The sequence below is a fragment of the Zingiber officinale genome, chromosome 7B (genome assembly GCF_018446385.1).
Source record: "Zingiber officinale cultivar Zhangliang chromosome 7B, Zo_v1.1, whole genome shotgun sequence".
Lineage (NCBI taxonomy): Eukaryota > Viridiplantae > Streptophyta > Magnoliopsida > Zingiberales > Zingiberaceae > Zingiber > Zingiber officinale.
This window is the reverse complement of record NC_055999.1, coordinates 117038033-117057192: the sequence shown is the minus strand read 5'-3', so window position 1 is coordinate 117057192 and position 19160 is coordinate 117038033. Positions and strand designations below refer to the sequence as shown.

Here is a 19160-nt window from a genome sequence, read left to right as displayed (position 1 = left end):
AAATAAACAAACAGCAAGGGTTCCTTTTAAAAAGTGATTATAGGGCGAGGGATTTCAAATACTATGAGCATTTTATTTTGGATAAATTATTCTAAACTCTCTCGCACCAAATATCTCCTCCTCGCGTTAGAAAAAATTTATTCCCACATCTTCCATAAAATTTTTCTTTTACTTTAATTCCCTAATACATATCAATTTATCTAATTACCTTTTATTTTTTTGTATAGATACAAAAATATTCAACAAAGATATAATTTCTCTTAATTTAATATATTTAAATTAGAATCTAGTCTATTTTTTTTTATATCAAATTAAGCATTTTATTTTTCATTTGTCAAAAGAATAGAATCTCTCACTATTTTTTATAAATATAATTATATCCAAAAAGAATTATAATTCTTCCTAAATTTAACATCATATAATTAAAAGTGAATATATTTTTTTATCTAATTCAGCCCGATTCTTTTTTCTTCTATCAATTTATTTGAAGTTTATGTCAATCGATTGACTTAAGTTGTAATTAAATGTTATTTAATTTTGGATAAATTATACTTTATTATAGACTGTTTTAACTAAAAATGATAGTAATTAGATAAATTGGAGTGGATTAGGTAGTTGAAAGAAAGAAAAATTTAGGAGGAAATTAAATTTGTTGTTTAGGATAATTTACCGTTTTATATTTTGATAATTCCTTCGGCTTGAATTATAAATATGAGCCTGGTGGGCCAGGGCCGAGTAAATTGATAAGTCTAGTAGGCGTCGGGATTGTTGGCATTGCTCGGCGACGACTAGCCGCCATGGCGGAGGATCACTCCGACATTGCTTCCGCCTCTACGAGGAACACTTGCTTGAGGCTGGAGCTCCCCGTGGAGGACCCCAAGAGCAAGGATGCCGTCTTCGTCAAGGCCGCCTGGTTCCCCTCCTGCTTCGAACTCGCTATCTCCGACGGCCTCAACGCCTGGGCCTGCCATGGTTCGCCTCCATGCATTCTTTCTGCTTTTTCGCTTTTATGCTTGGTTGTTCCCGTTTCGCGTCCTTTTGTTTGATTTCTTGCTTGTCGATTGTCCAGCGACGGAGGCAGAGGTGAGGCTTAGGGCGGAACAGTGGGACCTTTCGGTGACCGAGTACATCTCCCTTTCCGAGCAGTATCTTGGATTCCAGCAGCCGGGATCCAAGTATGGATTTGAAGACGCCGGAAACGGGCAGCGTAGGGCAAGTCATACATGCTACCACTTTCCCCCCTTTTTACTCTTGTTTTCTTAGGTCAACGTATGTCCAAAAAAAAAGCCATCTTTATTTCCTGGAACATCTGGAACTAAATGGTTTGCCCTAGCTTGTTGAAGAATGTTTAGAACTGATAAAAGAATGGAAAGTAGACGGGGAGAAACGAAGCGGGATTCTGGCTAGTACGTGAACAAAATGAAGGTGAATTTCATAATCTCGGCGCATCAGTATTTCAGAAAGTGAAAAGAGCATTGTTAGGAGAGAATGGTGGAATCTGTCATTTATGGTCAAATGATGGCTACAAGCTGCATGTAGAAATTATTAGGATCGAATGTGTTCTTCATCACTTTATAAATGTTAGGTTCTGTTGAAGAACTTCTGGTTGCCTTATTCTGGTTGTCCAAAATACTAAAAAAAATTTAAAAAAAATGAAAGCTTCCTAGGATAACCTTAAAACTCATATCAGTATTAAGCCTTGTATATACCTTCTTGCACAACATTAAACAGATTGTTTGTTTGGACTCTGAACTGTAAAGTGCTAATCTACTTAAAACTTAATCTCGTTGACATGTTGTTATTCGATCTTAGTTAGGTTTCTTCTTTTAAATAATTAATAATGTTATTCTTTGCCTTCATATATCCTTGTCTTCAGTTGTCATGGACTTTTGAGAAGCAAGGCACTAAATTGGAGTGGCGATGGAAGTGCAAACCATCATCTGACAACAAGAAAATGACATCAGGAATTCTGGATTTCCTTATGGATGCAAACATACGCTTGAGTGTAATTTTGTATTTTCCATGATTTTTCTTTGATATTAGGTGACATTTTGTTCTTTAATTTTTCTTCTTTTAAAACATGACATTTTATGAAAAATTTGTAGGAAGAAGTTGTTAGAAGGGCACGTTCTTTTGAGATATTAAAATCAGAAGCTGATAAATGTTTAGAGCAAAGCGAACGTTTCAGTAATGAGAAATCTGAATTTGAATCTGCAGTCTACAACAAGGTATGCTTTCTTTTCAATTAAATTAACTTTTTGTATCTCTAATTTGTTCAATTCAGCACTGACATGAACACCCATACTTTATGCTTGTTTTTTGTTTGTAGTTGCTTTGTAGTTTTTCTCTTCGAATTACATGTGATCCTGTCCGAATCGCCGAACCAAAGGACGCTGGGAACGTGTCGCTCTCCTAATCGATGGCGTAGGCCTCCAAAGCTCCGACGAACCTGCACAGAAGTCGGGCCGGGAAGGGGTTCCCCGCGGCGACCCTCCGACGCTCAAGTCAGGCAAGCGGACAGCAAAGAAGTGGCTCCCAATATCAGAGAAGGCGTACCTCCGGCGAAGTGTGAGGACCCTTATATAGGGCTACGGGAGCTTGGTGCATACAAACCGAGGTGCACACGTGTCCTATACCATACCGCAGCATGGGCTTTTCAGAAGAGCATGTCTAACGCCATACTGTTACAGTCTGAGCGTCTCTTTGATGGGACAGCCGAATCCTTTGTCGTACGATACGGAGTATGGCCTAGTCCTCGAACATGCCTATTGTCAGCAACAGGAGTTACTAAGATGACGTCCCTACTGTCCCATGTCTTTTGACTTCCTCTTCCCGGATCAACCATCAAGCCGCTCAGCCAGAACATTCGCCTTTCATCTGGCGTAGGTGTTCGCCCATCCGGGAAGGTTCAGGGTCGTCGCGTGCTTGGCTCTCATAGCCTGACATCCTGGCCGAGCGGGCAAACTGCTCAGCATGCTTCCGTTCGGCCGTTCGGCTCAGCATGCTTCCGTTCGGCTCGGCATGCTTCCGTCCGGCTCGGCATGCTTCTGTTCGGCCCGGCACGTGCCTTTGACCCTCCGCCCATGAGGGTCCCCCGTCCTTACCACCGGATCACATGCCTCCCCTTCAAGTCTAGTCGAAGGAGGCGCATAGTCCGACTGACTGGACGCCCGTAGTGCCTAGCGGCGCATCCAAGAAATCATCCTCCGCTTCTCCTCGTTAATCACCACTCATCCCACCTCTCTTGCGTTTTGCAAGGGATTTCTACAAGTGTTTTGAATATCTGGTCCGCTCGGGTCTTCTTCCGGGCGGAGGGTTTATAGTCGCCGGCGCGACTCGATTTTTAACGTCGGAGCTCGACGATCTTCCGCTCGGAGGGTTTATAGACGTCGGCTCGTCTCTCGATATTTAACGTCGGAGCTCGACGGTCTTCCGCTCGGCAGTTTATAGACGCCGGCTCGTCTCTCGATATTTAACGTCGGAGCTCGACGGCCTTTTTAGGCTAACTTCAATACAGCCGCTCGGCCCACACACTTGCCATCCTTGATTCATTTCTGCTTCCTGCATTACAAGAACATAGGCGACCAAAACATATATAAAATTGCATCAGCGCACCTCTCATCCAGCTCGGTACGGCTGGAGATGCTTTGCGCTTCATGGTTGATCCAAGTCCCAATCCATCTTCATCCGCTCGGCGGTGCTCCCCCTTGAATGCCGGTTGGATCATTGTCTCGGGGGAGGCATCCGCTCGGCCACCTGATGCTAACGTTGTTTGTTGCTTTAGCCGCTCGGCTTGCGCATTCTCTCTCTGTTGCTCCACGAGCTTAGCTGCTCTTGCCTTGATTAGAGCGTCGAGTTCCTTCGTGGAGAGCATCACCGTGGGCGGTCGTCCAGCCTCGTCCATTGCTTCCGCTCGGATGCAGGTGCGTTCCCACAGACGGCGCCAAATTGATCCTGTCCGAATCGCCGAACCAAAGGACGCTGGGAACGTGTCGCTCTCCTAATCGATGGCGTAGGCCTCCAAAGCTCCGACGAACCTGCACAGAAGTCGGGCCGGGAAGGGGTTCCCGGCGGCGACCCTCCGACGCTCAAGTCAGGCAAGCGGACAGCAAAGAAGTGGCTCCCAATATCAGAGAAGGCGTACCTCCGGCGAAGTGTGAGGACCCTTATATAGGGCTACGGGAGCTTGGTGCATACAAACCGAGGTGCACACGTGTCCTATACCATACCGCAGCATGGGCTTTTCAGAAGAGCATGTCTAACGCCATACTGTTACAGTCTGAGCGTCTCTTTGATGGGACAGCCGAATCCTTTGTCGTACGATACGGAGTATGGCCTAGTCCTCGAACATGCCTATTGTCAGCAACAGGAGTTACTAAGATGACGTCCCTACTGTCCCATGTCTTTTGACTTCCTCTTCCCGGATCAACCATCAAGCCGCTCAGCCAGAACATTCGCCTTTCATCTGGCGTAGGTGTTCGCCCATCCGGGAAGGTTCAGGGTCGTCGCGTGCTTGGCTCTCATAGCCTGACATCCTGGCCGAGCGGGCAAACTGCTCAGCATGCTTCCGTTCGGCCGTTCGGCTCAGCATGCTTCCGTTCGGCCCGGCATGCTTCCGTCCGGCTCGGCATGCTTCCGTTCGGCGCGAACTTGGGGTTGAACTTCACGTGCCTTTGACCCTCCGCCCATGAGGGTCCCCCGTCCTTACCACCGGATCAACATGCAAATATCTTTGTTGCCTGTATGAACCACCCTACATTAAGTACGTGCTTTCCATAAGCTATTGTTTGCCCTCTATCGTTGGATGGTTTGTTTCTTTTGCATTTTTGTGATCTCTTTTACAATATACTTAATTATCACATTAACCGGTGAATATTTATTTAGATTAGTAAAAAGGGTAGCCCGGTGCACGAAGCTCCCGCCATGCGAGTCCCAGGAAAGGATCCATTGTACACAGCCTTATCCTGCTTTTTTACAAGAGGTTGTTTCCAAGATTCGAACCCATGATCTTTTGATCACATGGCAACAACTTTATCGTTGCACCAAGGCTCCCCTTCATTTGTTTAGATTAATATAAAGTTTTAAATACATTTATTCTTGGTACACAAGACAAGAATACTACTACATTTATGGAGATCTGCTCCTTCTTGGTTCCTATTTCAGGAACTCATACATGGGAGTGAAATCAAGAAGATCAGATTATGAGATCAGCTTTAGTTCTCTTTAACACTGTTAGCTATAACTATTGCAGGGCTTTGATAATCAAAACATACTTCAAAAGTTTTCCATTTGTTGAATAACTTTACAAATTTCTCTTAGTTACAAATCCAGTAAACCAAAGAATTTCCATTTAGTAGTGTCTTTGATCCATTCTTATGAGCTCATTTGAGCAATGATTCTCTAGTATTTTTTCTCTCTTAGAAGTATCTGATTACTCTTTAAGACTTGTTTACTATCACTGTTCTCTGCTAACAAAATACTGGTCTCTCCGCAAAATAAAGAAATAGAAGAGCAATACATGTTTTTAATGTATCTTCAAAGCCCTTTTCTGTTTTCTATTAGCCGTATTTGTTGCTTACTTTAGGTTATGCATTTTCCCTTGATTTTAGCCGATCGAAGTAGTATGGACTTGTAGGTTTGATTATGATGGTATTCTCCTCTAATTTAGTCTGTTTCTATCAAATCTATGGTGGCTTCAATCCAAGCCCAAGATTTCTGTATTCAAATTCAATATTGCAATTTGTTTGTGTGTAACTAATTTGTTCATGCATCTTTCAAATAGATTGTCAGATAGGTCTGAACTTGAGATTTCATTCACCGAGATATCAGTACTAGTGCCAGTGTTGTGTTGACCTAACAAATTAGAGTTGGCCGCATGGACTTGTGTGCTCCTTGCCTGGTTACCTTCTGGGACAAAGGGAAAAGGATTTGAAAACACACAAATCTTGAGTCCAAACTATTTGGAGATTTTACTTTTGTGTTAAATTTTATCATTACTAATATACAGATTTTCGCTCAGTTTTTATTTTTTTTAATTAGAACATTTCTAATCTCTCTTGATGTCTGCAGGCTGCAACTACAATTGATTCAACCTGTCTTGCTATATCTATGTATATTTTTTTTATTTTACAGTTTATGCTATATTAATTGATTTATTTTGTCAACACCTGGATAGTAATATTTTTTATTTTATCTTAACAAATACATATGGAAATAGTCTCTTGTAAAAAGCAGGGTAAGACTGCGTACAGTGGAACCTTCCCTGGGACCCCGCATAGCGGGAGCTTTGTGCACCGGGCTGCCCTTTTTATCTTAACAAATATATCCAATTTAGCCTTCATCTTTGCTACACTGTTTCATTTTGCAAAAGAGGTAAAGCATAAGAGCATCTACATCAACTTCCATAAATACAAAATTTAATTTAAATTTTATATTTTACGTAAAAAAAAGTTTTGCATCAGCTACCCTATTCATTTCCTAAATTTAAATTTAACGAATAGTATTTTTTAAATTTAGAGAATGAAATTCATTTTTGAAACATTAAAATATCATTTAATTTGAGAGAGAAAAAATAAATGAAATGGATTGGGTAGTGAAAAGTAGATATTATATAGGGAGAGAGAAAAAATAATAAAAAAATGAAAGAGAAAGAGGAAAACAATAAAAAAATGAAGATAATGAAAATTTTAGGATAGCTGATGTACTGTATAGTGAAAAGTAATTGTTTAAGTTTAATAAAGTGGGTGGTTTATTCTATTTTTTTTTATATTATAGAGAAATTGGTGTGAATGCTCTAAGGGATAAAAACATATTTTCCTATAAAAGAAAGAAGGTATCAATGAATGTTAGATTGCCTCTTCAAAGTTTTATATTTCTTTTCATTGTTTCTCCTAGTGGCAGGAAATATATAATGGTTTCTCTATTGGAAAAAAAACAATTATGAAACTGAGAGAATTAGGAGGTTGTAACTACCATGATACTAGTATGTATCTTCTATATTGGAAAAACTGATTATGAAAGGAAGAAGAAAATTAAGAGGTTCTAATTGTCATGATACCAGTGTTAGTGTGATCACGAGTGGGAGGAGAAAATCGGGAGGTTATAATTGCTACAATACCTGTATTAGTGTTCAAAACTTGGGTACAACAACATGCATCATTAGAAGGATACTTCTGGTCTAATTTCTTGTGAATAGGTTTCATCCTATGTGATCCTGTCCGAACCAGAAGTCAGCAGATGCTGGGCACGTGACGCTCCAAGGCTCGCTGATGTAGGTCTCCAACTAGTGTCGAGATGCTCCGGCTATCCTGCACAGAAGTCGAGCCGGGAAGGGGATTCCCAGCGACGACCCTCCGACGCTCAAGTCAGGTAAATCACGATGAACAAGGTGGCTCCAGAAGTCTCAGAGTACATACCCCCCTCCCTGTCGATGAAACCTGAGATTCTTTATATAGAGCTGTGAAAGGTTTGGGCACGCGTACCAGGGTGCATAAGTGTCCCCTGTCCTATCCTAGGTATGCGGCTGTCAGAAAGCTTACCTGTCCTTTCCTAGGTACGCGGCTGTCAGAAAGTTTACCTGGCCCATATCGCTACAGTCAAAGCATGCCCTCGATGGGACAGCAGAATCCCCTGTCACAAGATTTGGAGCATGACACACACGTGAAACCTACAGGTTGTCAGAGAAAGAAATCCTCTGGCCATTTCCTTTGCTCCAAACTTGTAGTCCGAGCGGAAAGATACCTAAACATCCGACCGGACATCCGCAGTGGTTTACTTGTGCTTTGTGGAGACTAACAAACAGGGGTGCTTTATGACTGTGATCGGTCAAAAGGTCAGCTCGGTCCATGACCTTTTTAACTGAGCGTCGGAACCCCGATTTGACAGGGTGCCTACCAACTATGAGTGCAAACCGGCCGGACCTTTCCGGGTACTCGATTCCATCGGCCGGCCGGCAGTCCAGTCGGACCGCCTCTATGGTCGTCCTTCCGGTCGGACCACACTCTCCTCTGGGTGGGCGGCTGTTCCGGTGACTTCCACTTGGCGTTGACTTTGCAAGAAGGGGGGGCCCGCTCTTACTACCGGATCACTTGCCTTCCCTTCAAGTCTAGTCGAAGGAGGAGCATAGTCCGACTGACTGGACTGTGAGTCTAGCCGAACGGCTCTTCCATGCTAATCTTCTCCGCCCGGTCAGCGGCAGAGATATCCTTGAATGAATCAATGATGGCTTTCGCCGGATCTCCTTGCGTTCTGCGCCAATCTTCGACATCAATGTCGATCATACCTTCATTAAATGCTCCGAATGATTGACTGCCACGTGGAGCAATGCCATCAGAGTACGGAGGCGGTTGCATGATATTTTGATGTGACCGAAGCAATTCGAAATAAACGGCTAGATGTATGCATTGATTCCCGTGACCTGGATCCGACGGTGGAGGCCGACCGGCCCTCACCCTATAGATTCTTCGTTTCCTTCTCGCCTTCACACGCCTCCGTTACCTCTACTGTTGCTCTCTGCGCTGTGGAGCTCCGGCGATCTTGTTGCTGCCTTCTGACGCTCTCCGGCGCCTTTCCTCGATTCATCTCCCCTCAGTAAGGTTTTAGATCTCTCCTCCTTCCTTTCCGGTATAGACGCCGGCTCGTCTCTTGATTTTTAACGACGGTGCTCGTCGGCGCGGATATTTATAGCCGGTCGGCGCGGCTCTCGATCTTTAACGACGGAGCTCGTCGGTATTCCGCTCGGAGGGTTTATAGACGCCGGCTCGTCTCTTGATTTTTAACGACGGTGCTCGTCGGCGCGGATATTTATAGCCGGTCGGCGCGGCTCTCGATCTTTAACGACGGAGCTCGTCGGTTTTCCGCTTGGTTTATAGACGACGGCTCGTCTCTTGATTTTTAACGGCGGTGCTCGTCGTGCGGATATTTATAGCCTCGGCGCGGCTCTCGATCTTAACGACTGAGCTCGTCGGTATTCCGCTTGGAGTTTATAGACGGCGGCTCGTCTCTTGATTTTAACGACGGTGCTCGTCGGCGCGGATATTTATAGCCGGTCGGTAGCGGCTCTCGATCTTTAACGGAGCTCGTCGGCGCGGAGGGTTTATAGACGCCGGCTCGTCTCTTGATTTTTAACGACGGTGCTCGTCGGCGCGGATATTTATAGCCGGTCGGCGCGGCTCTCGATCTTTAACGACGGAGCTCGTCGGTATTCCGCTCGGAGGGTTTATAGACGCCGGCTCGCCTCTTGATTTTTAACGACGGTGCTCGTCGGCGCGGATATTTATAGCCGGTCGGCGCGGCTCTCGATCTTTAACGACGGAGCTCGTCGGTATTCCGCTCGGAGGGTTTATAGTCGCCGGCCCGTCTCTTGCGAGTTCTCCACGGTGCTCGTCGGCGCGGATATTTATAGCCGGTCGGCGCGGCTCTCGATCTTTAACGACGGAGCTCGTCGGTATTCCGCTCGGAGTTGCTCTTCGCCTTTCCCCCAGCTTGGATAATGCCCTCCTGGCCGCACGGCTCAGGATCTACTTCATCGAGTATTTTGGCTCGGATAATATACCTCCGTTCGAAGGGTACGGGGCCTTCGATCTTCGAGCGTTTGGCTTGACCAATTTAATTCCGGCCGAACGGCACGGGTTATTTGCTTACAAGTCTAACCACATAAACCTCCCGGCCGATCGGGTTACGATGATAATGCCTTATATTCGCTCCTTTGACTTTTCATCTCTGCATTTCAAGTATTTAGTCGAAAAATGAAATACACAGGGTGATTTACAGTGATACACCTTTCACCCTGCCCGGTAAGGCTGGAGGTGGTTCGCGCTCCACGGCCTATCTAGCTGCCGTCCGTCCTCATCCTCCAGATAATACGCGCCCGAGCGGAGCTTTTCGATGATTTTGAAAGGGCCTGCCCATGGCGCTTCAAGCTTGCCGACGTCGCCGACCGGCTTGACTTTCTTCCAGACAAGATCGCCGACTTGGAACGATCTGGGAATTACGCGCCGGTTGTAGTTTTGCTTCATCCGCTGACGGTATGCCATCAGCCGAACGGACGCCTTTGCCCTCTCCTCTTCTACCAAGTCCAGCTCTATGTTTCTTCGTTCGGTGTTGTCATCATCATAGCTCTGGATCCTGGCTGACTCAACGCCGACTTCGACCGGTATGACAGCCTCACCGCCATATACCAAATGGAACGGTGTGACTCCCGTCCCTTCTTTTGGCGTCGTTCGGATAGCCCACAAGACGCTCGGCACTTCATCCGGCGCCCAGAATACGAAGAATTTCCCGGTTGGCGACTTCAGCTTGACCGTTGCTCTGAGGATAGGCCACGGACGTGAAAAGTTGCTCGATGCCGTAGCTTTGGCACCAATCCTCCAACATCTTCCCTGTGAACTGCCGCCCGTTGTCGGACACCAGTCGGCGAGGGATGCCGAACCGACAAATGATGTGCTGCCAGATGAATTTTTTAACCATTTGCTCAGTGATCTTTGCCAGCGGCTCGGCCTCCACCCACTTGGAGAAATAATCTACCGCCACTAGTAAAAATTTCCTCTGCCCGGTCGCCATCGGAAATGGACCCACAATATCCATTCCCCACTGATCGAACGGACATGAGATGGTTGATGCCTTCATCTCCTCTGCCGGTCGGTGGGAGAAGTTGTGATACTTCTGGCACGAAAGGCATGTAGATACTGTCCGAGCGGCATCTGCTTGTAAAGTTGGCCAAAAGTATCCGGCCAAGAGGATCTTCTTGGCTAACGAGCGTCCGCCCGGATGACCTCCACATGATCCTTGATGTACTTCCTGGAGGATGTAAGCTGAGTCCTCCGAGCTTACACATTTTAGCAGAGGACGCGAGAAAGCTTTCTTGTAAAGCTGATCTCCGATGAGTGTAAACCGACCGGCTCTTCTTCTGAGGAGCCGGGCTACATATTCATCGGATGGTGTGGTGCCCGAACGGAGGAATTCTATAATAGGTGTCCTCCAGTCACTTGGAAACGCGAGGCCTTGCATCCGGTCGACATGCGCCACCATCAGCGTTTTTTCAATTGGCTGCTGAATGGCGACCGGCGTTATTGAGCTCGCGAGTTTGGCCAACTCATCGGCCGCCTGGTTCTCCGTTCGGGGAATCTTCTGAATAAGCACCTCTCGGAAAGTAGCTTTGAGTTTCTCAAAGGCCTCAGCGTAGAGTTTAAGCCGAACACAGTTGATTTCAAAGGTGCCGGAAAGTTGCTGAGCGGCCAACTGTGAATCCGAATAGAGAGTTACCCGACCGGCCCCCACATGTCGTGCCGCCTGTAATCCGGCTATAAGGGCCTCATACTCTGCCTCATTGTTGGTGGCCTTGTAGTCCAGCCGGACGGATAGGTGCATCTTTTCTTCTTGCGGTGAGATAAGTAATATCCCAATCCCGCTTCCGAGTCGAGTGGAAGACCCATCCACATATATCTTCCACAGAGCTTCCGGCTCGGGCCTCTGCACTTCGGTCACAAAATCAGCCAAGGATTGGGCTTTAATCGCCGAGCGGGGCTGGTACTGGATGTCAAACTCGCTTAATTCTGTCGTCCACTTGATAAGCCGTCCGGACGCTTCTGGATTCAACAGGACTCTTCCGAGTGTTCGTCCGGACAATGATTGTGTGGGCCAAGAAAGACGGTCGAAGGCGCCGAGCGGCTAGAACCAATGCAAAGGCCAACTTCTCCAGCCCGGTGTAGCGAGATTCAGCATCTTTCAAAATATGGCTAAGAAAATACACCGGCTGCTCTTCGCCGCTCGCCCTCACAAGTGCGGAGCCTACAAATACATATACAGTGACTCACCTCCGATCGGCTTGGCCAAGACAGCAGGGAATTCAGATATGTTTTCAACTCTTCAAATGCTCGGTCACACTCTTCGTTCCACTGGAACTTAGTAGCTCTGCGTAGGATCTTGAAGGTCGGCAGGTTTGGAGATGAATCTGGACAAAGCGGTTATCCGACCGGTCAACCGTTGCACTTCCCTTGTGTTTCTAGGAGGAAGCATGTCTTGCAGAGCTTTCACCTTGCTGGGGTTGGCTTCAATTCCTCGCTCGGTCACTATATATCCCAAGAAACGCCCTCCTTTAGCTCCGAACAGGCATTTCTGGGGATTTAGCTTGACTCCATATTTGCGCAGTGTTCGGAAGGTTTCTTCCATATCCTTGAAAAGATCGGCCGCTCGGACGGATTTGATAAGAATGTCGTCCACTAAACTTCCGGTTCCGCCCGATCCGCTCCTTGAATACCTTGTTCATCAAGCGTCGATAGGTGGCCCCAGCATTCTTCAATCCGAACGGCATCACATTGTAGCAATACGTGCCGTCGGACGTTACAAAGCTCACCTTTTCTTGATCTTCGCGGGCGAGCGGTACCGTGATAGCCCCGGTAGGCGTCGAGCATGCAATTAACTCACACCGGCCGTAGAGTCCACCAATTGATCTATCCGGGCAAGAGGATAAAAATCTTTGGGACATGCTTTGTTTAAGTCCCAAAGTCAATGCAAACCCGCCACTTGGCTTGGAGACCAATACCACGTTGGCTGACTCGCACCTCGCGATGTGGCGGCCTCCGAAGTTCTCTACTTCCGCCGGATTATGGCATTCGCGCTAAAATCTCTTTTTACGCTTTCGGCGTCGGTCGGACATGCAACTCATGTTGCGCTAGGCTAGGCGAAATTCGGCAACTCGTGTGTCGACCAAACAAAGACATCATGATTTTCTTGGAGGCATTGGATCGACTTCTTCTTGCTTTTCCTCTAGATCGAACCCTTCGAGCGGAAGAAGCCTCGTTCGGATCATCTCTATATAGCAACGCCGAGTTGCTAGTTGATCTCCCGCACTTCTCCAACTTTGTCCTCCACGGGAAATTTTATCTTCGGTGGAAGGTTGAGACAACCGCTCGGAATTCGCCGAGCGTCGGTCAATGACGTTGTAGGATGAGGGAGAGTCAACCACCACAAGTTTGTTGTCCTCGCGGCTCTTCTCCCAGTGAGGTGGCCAACCGGATTTGTCCGGTGAACTTCATTGCCGTAAACCCGTGAGAGCGGGTCGTCATTAGACTCGGCTCGATCAATTTGGGTGATCGAACGCCTTCTTGAATAGTATGTTGACCGAGCTCCTGTGTCAACAAATATCGGTGAATGGTGTAATTTGCTATTACCGCTTTAATGAACTCGTGGGGTACTTCTACTCCTTCCAAGTCTCCGGCCCGAAAGTGATTTCCGGTCCACTTGCCCGCTCTTGGCTCCAGCCGACCGGATCTGCCGGACGGCCGCCTTTCTTGCTCGGTTGGAGTCTCCTCCGGTCGGCCCACCAATAACGTTGATTTCGCCCGGAAGTATTGCTCTGTTTTCTTCCTCCCGAGTGGATGGTCGGGACCGTTCCCTGACGTCCGGCGACTCTCCTGTCTTGGGGATCTATGCCGATCGGACGTATGGTGATGTCGCCTCTCTATGCGGGTCCGGTCGGCTTCCTGGGTCCTTTGCCTCGTGTTGAGGGGAGGAGACCGTCGTTCGGCTCCGGGAACAGGATTGGACACAAGGGAAGGCTTCGCAATCCCTCGTGTTGTGCGATCCGTTTGGTGGAATTTGCGAACATTGGGGTCCACCTCTTCTTTGGCTTGGCCGAGCGGCACCACTTCTTGCACGTGCGATCCGGTGTGGGGAGATCGAATTGCTTCACCCTTGGTCCTCTAGGTGGTGCTGAGTGGAGTGCTGTTCCGCTCGGCATGAACAAGTGCCCGCTCGGTTGGAGCTTCTTTTTCCGAGCGGCTTGCGCTTCTTCCACGCTTATGTATTCGTTGGCCCGATGTAGCATGTGATCATAGTCTCGGGGCGGCTTTCGGATGAGCGACCGGAAGAAGTCCCCATCAACAAGGCCTTGTGTGAAGGCGTTCATCATCGTCTCCGATGTGGCTGTTGGGATGTCCATCGCCACTTGGTTGAATCGTTGGATGTAAGCTCGAAGCGATTCTTTTGGTTCTTGCTTGATGGCGAACAAGCTAACGCTTGTTTTCTGATAACGCCGACTGCTGGCAAGTGGTGGAGGAAGGCCGTTCGAAGTCCTTGAAGCTTGTGATGGATCCGTCCGGCAGTCTCCGGAACCACCGTGAGCCGATCCCGAGAGCGTGGTAAGGAAGACTCGGCACTTTACTCCATCGGTGTATTGGTGGAGCGTGGCGGTATTATCAAACTTACCCAAATGATCATCCGGGTCCGTTGTTCCATTATACTCGCCGATCGTAGGAGGCACGTAGTGCTTGGGCAGAGGATCTCGCAGAATGGCTTCCGAAAATTGGCGGTTGGTCCGCTCGGGAGATGAGTCCGTCCGGGGAGCTTTCCCCTTCTTGTCATCCCGCCTTGGCATTTCATCTGAGGAAGATCCTATATCTCTTCGGGCTGGCGTGGCTCCAGGGGTGCGAAATAAGGCCCGGTGGAATGCGACGGTGGCTGGAGGTGCTTCCGCTCGGCCCCCCGACGCGGACGTTGCTTGTTGCTCCGCCCGCTCGGCGGATGCTTTTTGCTTTTGCTCCACGAGTTTGGCGGCCCTTATCTCGACCAGAGCGTCGAGTTCCTCCCTTGAAAGCGTCACCGTGTGCTGTCGTCCAGCCTCGTCCATTGTCTCTGCTCGGATGCAGGAGCGTTCCCACAGACGGCGCCAATTTGATCCTGTCCGAACCAGAAGTCAGCAGACGCTGGGCACGTGACGCTCCAAGGCTCGCTGATGTAGGTCTCCAACTAGTGTCGAGATGCTCCGGCTATCCTGCACAGGCCGGGAAGGGGATTCCCAGCGACGACCCTCCGACGCTCAAGTCAGGTAAATCACGATGAACAAGGTGGCTCCAGAAGTCTCAGAGTACATACCCCCCTTCCTGTCGATGAAACCTGAGATTCTTTATATAGAGCTGTGAAAGGTTTGGGCACGCGTACCAGGGTGCATAAGTGTCCCCTGTCCTATCCTAGGTATGCGGCTGTCAGAAAGCTTACCTGTCCTTTCCTAGGTACGCGGCTGTCAGAAAGTTTACCTGGCCCATATCGCTACAGTCAAAGCATGCCCTCGATGGGACAGCAGAATCCCCTGTCACAAGATTTGGAGCATGACACACACGTGAAACCTACAGGTTGTCAGAGAAAGAAATCCTCTGGCCATTTCCTTTGCTCCAAACTTGTAGTCCGAGCGGAAAGATACCTAAACATCCGACCGGACATCCGCAGTGGTTTACTTGTGCTTTGTGGAGACTAACAAACAGGGGTGCTTTATGACTGTGATCGGTCAAAAGGTCAGCTCGGTCCATGACCTTTTTAACTGAGCGTCGGAACCCCGATTTGACAGGGTGCCTACCAACTATGAGTGCAAACCGGCCGGACCTTTCCGGGTACTCGATTCCATCGGCCGGCCGGCAGTCCAGTCGGACCGGCCCTCTATGGTCGTCCTTCCGGTCGGACCACACTCTCCTCTGGGTGGGCGGCTGTTCCGGTGACTTCCACTTGGCGTTGACTTTGCAAGAGAAGGGGGGGCCCGCTCTTACTACCGGATCACTATGATTGGTGATATGAAAAAGTAGTATATAGTATGAGCAGAGGCTGGGGACTGTATCTTTATCGACACTTTCTAGTGATATGTTCTATCCCACCATTGATGGTATGAAAAAGATGACACGCGCACTCGTTTTCTGCTCAGAACAAGTTTCTTCAATTCTTCTGGTCCATTTTCACTTGTTCTAGCTAACTTGCATCTTGCCTAATTATCTACTCTATGCATGTAGTTTGTGGCTGTCTTGAACTCTAAGAAAGCCAAATTGCGAGAGCTAAGGGATAAGCTATCGAGTCTGGAGGCCACTGCAAAAGCTCCAAAGGAGGAGGATGATTCAACTGATAAAACTGAGAGCCTTGACGAAGCCAGCGACCGGGAAACCCTAATAAAGGAGGAGCCTGACGAAGAGTGACCATCCCTCTACACCCGGAATGACAATCAGCTACGATGTGAAATTTCTAAAGACAACTTGTAAGTAGAGCTCATGAATTGGCAATGCATTTGAATACAATATACTGATTCTGGAGCTTTGGCAATTGGCAGCTCCAAGCTGGCTGGTAACCCTACAATTTTTTGGTTCAATTTAATTAAAAATGTTATACATAAGATATTTTTATATTAATTTTTTCATTATTGAACGTTTTAAATTCAAATGGAATAAATCTATTTTGTTTATTCTAGCTAACATATTATTTTTTTTAAAAAAAAAAAATGAATAAATTGAACTTGAATAATTAATTTTTGATATTTTTTTTAAGTCACTTGTGTTGTTAATTGTTATTTTCAATTTAAATCAGTTTAATTGAATTTATACTTTTATATTTATTTCGACATAATTAATATAAAATAAAATAAAATATTGAATTAATGGAACTAAAATTTTAACTTAGGAGGATGATTAATTTGATTTAACCGATATTTACTTGCTATATTTAATATCGTTTCCAGATTGATCGGTTCAAAAATCTAGATATTAAAAAAAGAAAAACAACTACTTTGCCGACCTCCATTTCCTTCCTTACGTCCTGCTCTTCTTTGCAGAGCGATGCCTTTTTTGTGCTACCAGTTTGTGAATGTGAAGAACTCAACTATACACGAAGCATTTTACCAGGTCATCGCTCAACAAGGGCTCTACTGGAGAGCTGTGCACCTTATAATGTTGGTTGAGGGATGGTTGAAACAAATCTTCTAGTTTTAACAAGACTGCTTGCTAAACCAATATTTTTGTAGCCAATAGTAATGAGCATTCTACTATAAATAATAACAAGAAGTCTTGTCTGAAAGAACATGCTACATAACCTCTATATAATGAACATATCAAAATGTCTAAAAGGATTTCTCAAGGTAACTCTTTATTTGGTGGACTCGTCTCCCGTAAGATAATTTATATATAAGAAAGTGTGAGAACAATGTTGCACCAACTCTTATTCTCTCCTCCCAACAAGACACTTTCTTCCAAATTCAGTTAGCTATTAATAAAGTTCTCCAATGGGGAAGATTAAAGTGTACTGAATTACATATAATTTGATTCCAACTTTCGTGTTTCTAGCAATTAAAATTATTTGATGACCTTTTTTCATGAGAGCTAAGGATTGTTCAGAAAAAAGAGTGACTCAGTAATTCTTCTTTTGTGTATTGTATCCATTATTCACACCATTTCTAAGTTGGTAGATTAAAATTAACTAATACCGAAGGTAATTGATTCATGATATTAAAGTATGACCATTGAGGCATGGATTAACTTTGTCTGTTCCCTTTGTGAGCTAACTGACTTATCAGATTGCTGAGTGTTCATGCATCCAAAAGACCAAAGATTTCTTCATATCTGATATAATGAAAGAACAAGCAAGACTCAATTTGATACTTGGCATGTTTTCGAGATCAAGGGTGATCTGAGATGAGTGATTTAAACATCTACCTAATATATTACGATTTATTAGGATTGATTCATCAGTATTTTTTGTAATTAACGTCAATTATATTATATGATATTAGTGTGGTCTTCATTCTTTAATATACAGATAAAATCCAGAGCAATCAGATGGCTAAAGGGAGACCCTGTATATATATATATAAAATCTCCTGGAGAGGTATTATTTTTATTAATTTGTCATCAAAATTTGGCTCGTCCTCCTTAGAACTCGCATTCCCCAACAGTTGTCTCTATTATTTCAGAATTTAAATTGAATTTCTTAGGCAGGAAAGATAGGAGAGAGAGAGGAAAAGACTAGAAATATTGATCATGAAAGGGAATTACACATGTACAATTTTGTATTAATTTCCATCCTTCCTCTCTTATCTTTCCATTCAAGTAAATTAAATTTTAGTGCACCAAAAAGAAGAACATTGACAATTCGTCAAACATGAAGAAGAGAAACCCATGGCTAAGGTTTTGGTCGCCCCTTCAATGCGTCTCCATCTTATAGTAACTTTTGACTAGATTTTCCTTTCAAACAAACAACCTCAAGTTCTCATTCTCAAGAACAATTTAACTAAATATGCTCTTCCCAAAATATTTTTAGTTACAGGTTATATAATTGTAACCTATTTTATAAAATAACTTTTCATTAAAATTTTCACTAAAATATCTTTTTAAAAAGTTAATATTCTAGCAATTTAAAAAATAAGGTGCAAGTTGTTTATAAATCAAATTGCGGTCTTGTAAGATTCTTAAAGCATATAGCAACCAAAAGCAAATTATTGGCGTTAGTTAATTGATTATCAAATTAGTTTGTGGTGAAAAAAATGGAATACAAATTATCTGAATTTTGATGCTTATTAAAATCTAGAGACTTTAATTATAATTTATTGGGCTATTTCTTATATTATTAAAAGTACATTTTGATAATAAAAATATCAAGTCGTGAAATAATTTATAATCAGCTTGTGCTTACCTTTGCCAAATTTTATATTCGCAACGTAATTTGATAATTAGTTTGCACCTTCCAATTTTTTACTCTCAACCTAATTTATTATAACTAAATAAATATATATATGTTATAGCTAATTATTTTTACAATATACCTAAATAAATAAATATAACTTGTATAACTAAAAGCCATTAGGAGAATCTTCATGTAATTTTTAGTTTTTTTAAAGTAATTTCTCCGGGCAAAGAAGTTGTGTCGTAACCTTTTTACTTTTTGTAAGGGTTGATGGATTTATGGATACTCAATAGTATTAAGCTAGTGATGTTCATAGTTTGTCATTGATTTTGTTCGGAATCTGAGTCAGATGAAGATCGGCTGAAGTATCGTCGGTGTTGACGGAGAAGCGAGTTAGATACACCTGGCATATGGGCACCGAAAAATAGACCCCCACGTGGAACTGAAGGACGGTGATGACCTAACCGGCGGTACTTAGGCTCTGCGCATACTTAGACAAGCACACATAATGTTAGAGACTCGAAACTAAGGAAAAAGTTTTCGATGCAAACCCTCCAACGCTCAAGTCAGGTACTTTTCCCCCAGAAGAATAATATACGAAAGAAATGTAGGAGACGAGTATGAATGTGCGAGAGAGCGTACTTGCACAAGGAAGAGGACCTCCCTTTTTATATGACGCTGCGTACCTCTGGAACTTGGCTGACGTCAGAGAATGTCGAGTGTCAGGACCTGTC

At 45.1% G+C, this 19160-nt stretch overlaps 1 protein-coding gene across 4 annotated transcripts; it reads left to right on the top strand.

The window, feature by feature from the left end:
* The first annotated feature begins 748 nt into the window (after nt 1-748).
* LOC122007120 (DNA repair protein XRCC4-like) lies at nt 749-16709 on the top strand. Of its 4 annotated transcripts, XR_006118846.1 has the most exons (6): nt 750-972; nt 1070-1212; nt 1877-2005; nt 2106-2228; nt 15774-16012; nt 16583-16709. XR_006118846.1 is itself a non-coding variant. In XM_042562898.1 (5 exons), exons 1-5 carry the CDS (start codon nt 798-800, stop codon nt 6145-6147), a joined length of 648 nt encoding a protein of 215 aa, XP_042418832.1. In that variant the 5' UTR covers nt 749-797; the 3' UTR covers nt 6148-7322. The 4 variants fall into 4 exon arrangements, 3 of the variants coding, with proteins under 3 accessions (XP_042418832.1, XP_042418831.1, XP_042418830.1); XM_042562898.1 differs by lacking the exons at nt 15774-16012; nt 16583-16709 and adding an exon at nt 6070-7322 and having other exon boundaries at nt 749-972; XM_042562897.1 differs by lacking the exons at nt 15774-16012; nt 16583-16709 and adding an exon at nt 2330-3041 and having other exon boundaries at nt 749-972.
* The last annotated feature ends 2451 nt before the right edge of the window (nt 16710-19160 follow it).